The sequence below is a fragment of the Lathyrus oleraceus genome, chromosome 7 (genome assembly GCF_024323335.1).
Source record: "Lathyrus oleraceus cultivar Zhongwan6 chromosome 7, CAAS_Psat_ZW6_1.0, whole genome shotgun sequence".
NCBI lineage: Eukaryota > Viridiplantae > Streptophyta > Magnoliopsida > Fabales > Fabaceae > Lathyrus > Lathyrus oleraceus.
Window position 1 is genome coordinate 318932598 of NC_066585.1, and position 3392 is coordinate 318935989.

At 33.4% G+C, this 3392-nt stretch overlaps 1 protein-coding gene across 1 annotated transcript; it reads right to left on the bottom strand.

The window, feature by feature from the left end:
* Positions 1 to 563: 563 nt before the first annotated feature.
* Positions 564 to 2031, bottom strand: LOC127106977 (uncharacterized). Its single transcript, XM_051044267.1, has 2 exons — positions 1806 to 2031; positions 564 to 1682 (listed from the first exon to the last, which is right to left on the bottom strand). The coding sequence occupies exons 1-2, from the start codon at positions 1860 to 1862 to the stop codon at positions 972 to 974; spliced, it is 768 nt and encodes a 255-aa protein (XP_050900224.1). The 5' UTR covers positions 1863 to 2031; the 3' UTR covers positions 564 to 971.
* Positions 2032 to 3392: the final 1361 nt, after the last annotated feature.

Here is a 3392-nt window from a genome sequence, read left to right on the forward strand (position 1 = left end):
CCTTGACTATGTCACTTTGAGCAACCACCATAACTGTTATAGAACATGGCTACAAACTCTTTTAGTACGCAACTATGCTCTTCAAAGATGCAAAATTGAGACAAAAGTAGTAATCTTCTAGAGAGATAGTTAAAATATAAATTAAAGAGGCTTTAGTGAGTAATAATTAGTATTAGTATTGCAAGAGAGATGAAAATGAAAGATGTTTAAAAATAATATTAGAAATTGAATGATGATAACTTGTCTAAGAAAAGGTTAATATATATAATGATACATCACACCAACACTAGATTCTGATTCTGATTTGTGGACCCAACATGCATATAGCTCAAGGCCTTCACCCCTTGGTTGTTGGCCATACCTTCTCCTAATCAACTATTCTTCTTAATTGTTGATGTGATCTTAATAGTAGATCAATCTTTTTGAACATTTTCTACCACACTCTTCGCATTCACGATCTCAAACACATCAAGAATTAGTATATCGATAGTTATTTGATCAAAGTCTAGCCGATCAAATGCATATACCTATAAGGATCTAAATTCAATACACACTCAAATCACTTGTTGAACTTTAGTACTTTAGTTACATTACAAATATATTACAATGACCCTTTTTCCTTTCACAAAGAAACAAAACCAGAATGTGAAAGGAGGAAAATGTCAAGCACAAATCATTCACTCCCAAACATTATCAAAAACTCAAAATCAACTTTTTTTTTCTTCCTCCACCCACCACTATACATATGCTAGACATTAGTACAATTCCAGCTTGCTAATGCTAACCATTAATGCTATTAATTAACTAACTAACTAACCGGTAAACATATTATATAAATATAAATTAAAAAGCTTAGATCGGACGGTTGAGATTCCAGAACAATAAAAACATCTAGTACTTGTTGAATTGAACCGAGTCAATAGTAACAGTGGTGGTAACTGGTAGGTACTAGGTAGAAAGAACTAGGTAAGTCAATGGAGTACAATCCTCTGGTACTTGTTATCTGCAGAAGGAGAATCAGAACCTTCACAGAAAACCCTTTTTCTACTACTGAATCTTCCACAGTTAGTGTTCACAAAGGAAGAATCTTGGTGGTGAGGAATGGTGACAGGTGGAATCTCAAAGGACTCTAATGGCGGTGGAGGGTGTCTCCATTGAGGTAATGGTCCTGCAAGCAAAAGGGTCTGAAGCAAAGGACCAGCTTTCATCACTGCCTGCAAAAGTTTACCTTTTTCCGGCAAAGGTTTATCTTTTGCTATTAACTCAATCATCATCATTGGTTGTTGTTGTTGTTGTTGTTGTTCTGTTGCTGTTGGTGGTGAGGAGGAAACTATGCTTTCTTCACAATCTGATGATGACAAGCCATTGTTGTTACAAGATTCAATTCCTCGTTTGTGTTGTTGTTGTTGTTGTTGGTCATCTTCGACGCTTGAAATTCCGGACAGAGGATCTTGTTTTTGTTTTTGTTTCTGCTGTTGTTGTTGTTGGAAAAGTAACTTGTCTAAGAAAAGTCTTTGGCATTTTTCATGTGCTTCATCTCTTTCTCTTATGACTTTGTTGAGAATGTCTTTTAGGTTAAGTAACTGTTGATCTCTTTTTCTTAATTCTTCTTGTACTGTTGCTCTTGTTTGTTCAAGCTCCATTGTTGTGTAGATTAAGGATTGTTTAAGCTCCTCCATTGACTGTGTCACAAAAATGGAACAAGCTTTATAACATGACAATTTTATTACTACTACAAGTTATGAAAAATGTAACAATGAAGCATAAAATTTTTGTAATGAAAAGAAGAAGGTAGGTTAAGGTACCTTTCCTTGGCAGTAATAAGCCCAAGTTAGAAGAGGGCTACGTTGTTGATTGTCCATGTTCTGTCTCAAAATAACAATTTGTGGAAGTTATGTGAGAGAAAAAGAGAAAAAGGTGTAGAGAGAGAGATAGGAAGATTTTGGGAATGGATGAAATGAAGTTGATTTATAAGTAGTAGTCCAAGTTACTGTTACTTGGTGAAATGGAACTTTTTTTTTCTTAAATAAGTTTGTAAAGCTATTTAGATGTTTGATTTTAATTTTGATAGAATGATGATAGATGAGTCTACTGTTTATGGAACCAAAGTGAGCAGTGAAAAAGTAGAACCATACATGTTTTTTCTTATTTTTTTAACCTTCCTTTCTCAGACAAAAGATCTTAGACACACCATTGAACGAGAAAATCTAGGAAAGTGAAGTAAAAAACGGTGATAGCCTTTCAACTGTAAAATAACGATAATAACCAAATTCAAGAACTTCACACGCCACTTGTAAATTAAAAGCTCAATTATAGTCGATTGATCATGTATTTATGAGAAATTAAAATACAATGACTGACCAATACATACCGAATATAAAATTCTTCAAATTTATAGGAACCTTGAGGTTCAATAATAAATATAAGACGATAAATGGAACTAATAAACAGTAGTCGTCTAGATCAAATAAAATAACTTAACTACAATCTTTTAATATGAGAGTATAAAACACGAGTCGTTCAGACCAAATAAAATAACTCCACTATAATCAATTAAGGGTACAAGAGAGTCTTAAGTGATTCACACACTAGTGCCAACAACCGCAAATTACAAAGCAAATTAACTTATAAATAAGAATAAAAAAGCTGGAAAATTTCTCAAATCTGTAGCTTCAGTGCGAAACAGATAACTCTTGCCTTAGACGTTGTTTTGAATTTCGGAACGGTAAAAAAATTAGATACATGTTTTACGAACCTGCCCTCCAACTTTGAGCTCGATCCGACAGTCAACAAATCAGGGATCGTCGATTTAGTGAGACTTGTTGCAGAAAAACAGAATGAGTTTCTCTCCTCTTTTCTCTCTTTTGAATTCGTATTTTATCTCTCTCTCTCTCTCTCTCTCTCTCTCTCTCTCTCAATAATACCATCTTCATCTTTGTATTTGACTTCATCATTCAAATAAGTAAAATAACCTTTAACCAAGAGCTCTGATGCCACATGGGAAATTAAGACACAATAACAAACCAATACGCAACGGATATAAAATTCCCTAGACTTGTAGGAACCTTGAGGATCAACAACAAATATAAGACGACAAATCAAACTAATAAAGGTACAAAAAAACACCAATATTTTTAACGTAGAAAACCCTTCAAAATGAGATTAAAAACCACGAATCGTCCAGACCAAATAAATAAATTCACTATAATCAATTAAGGATACAAGAGAATCATAAAATGATTCACAAAGTAATGTTAATTGTTGTGCTAAAGTGGATACTCATCCAAATCCCACATCGAGTAGTGTGAAGAAAAAAGAGTAAAAGGTTATTATAAATATAGAGAGTTAGTTTGATTTTATTCACCATAAAAATTCTAGTCTTTTGGGTGTAT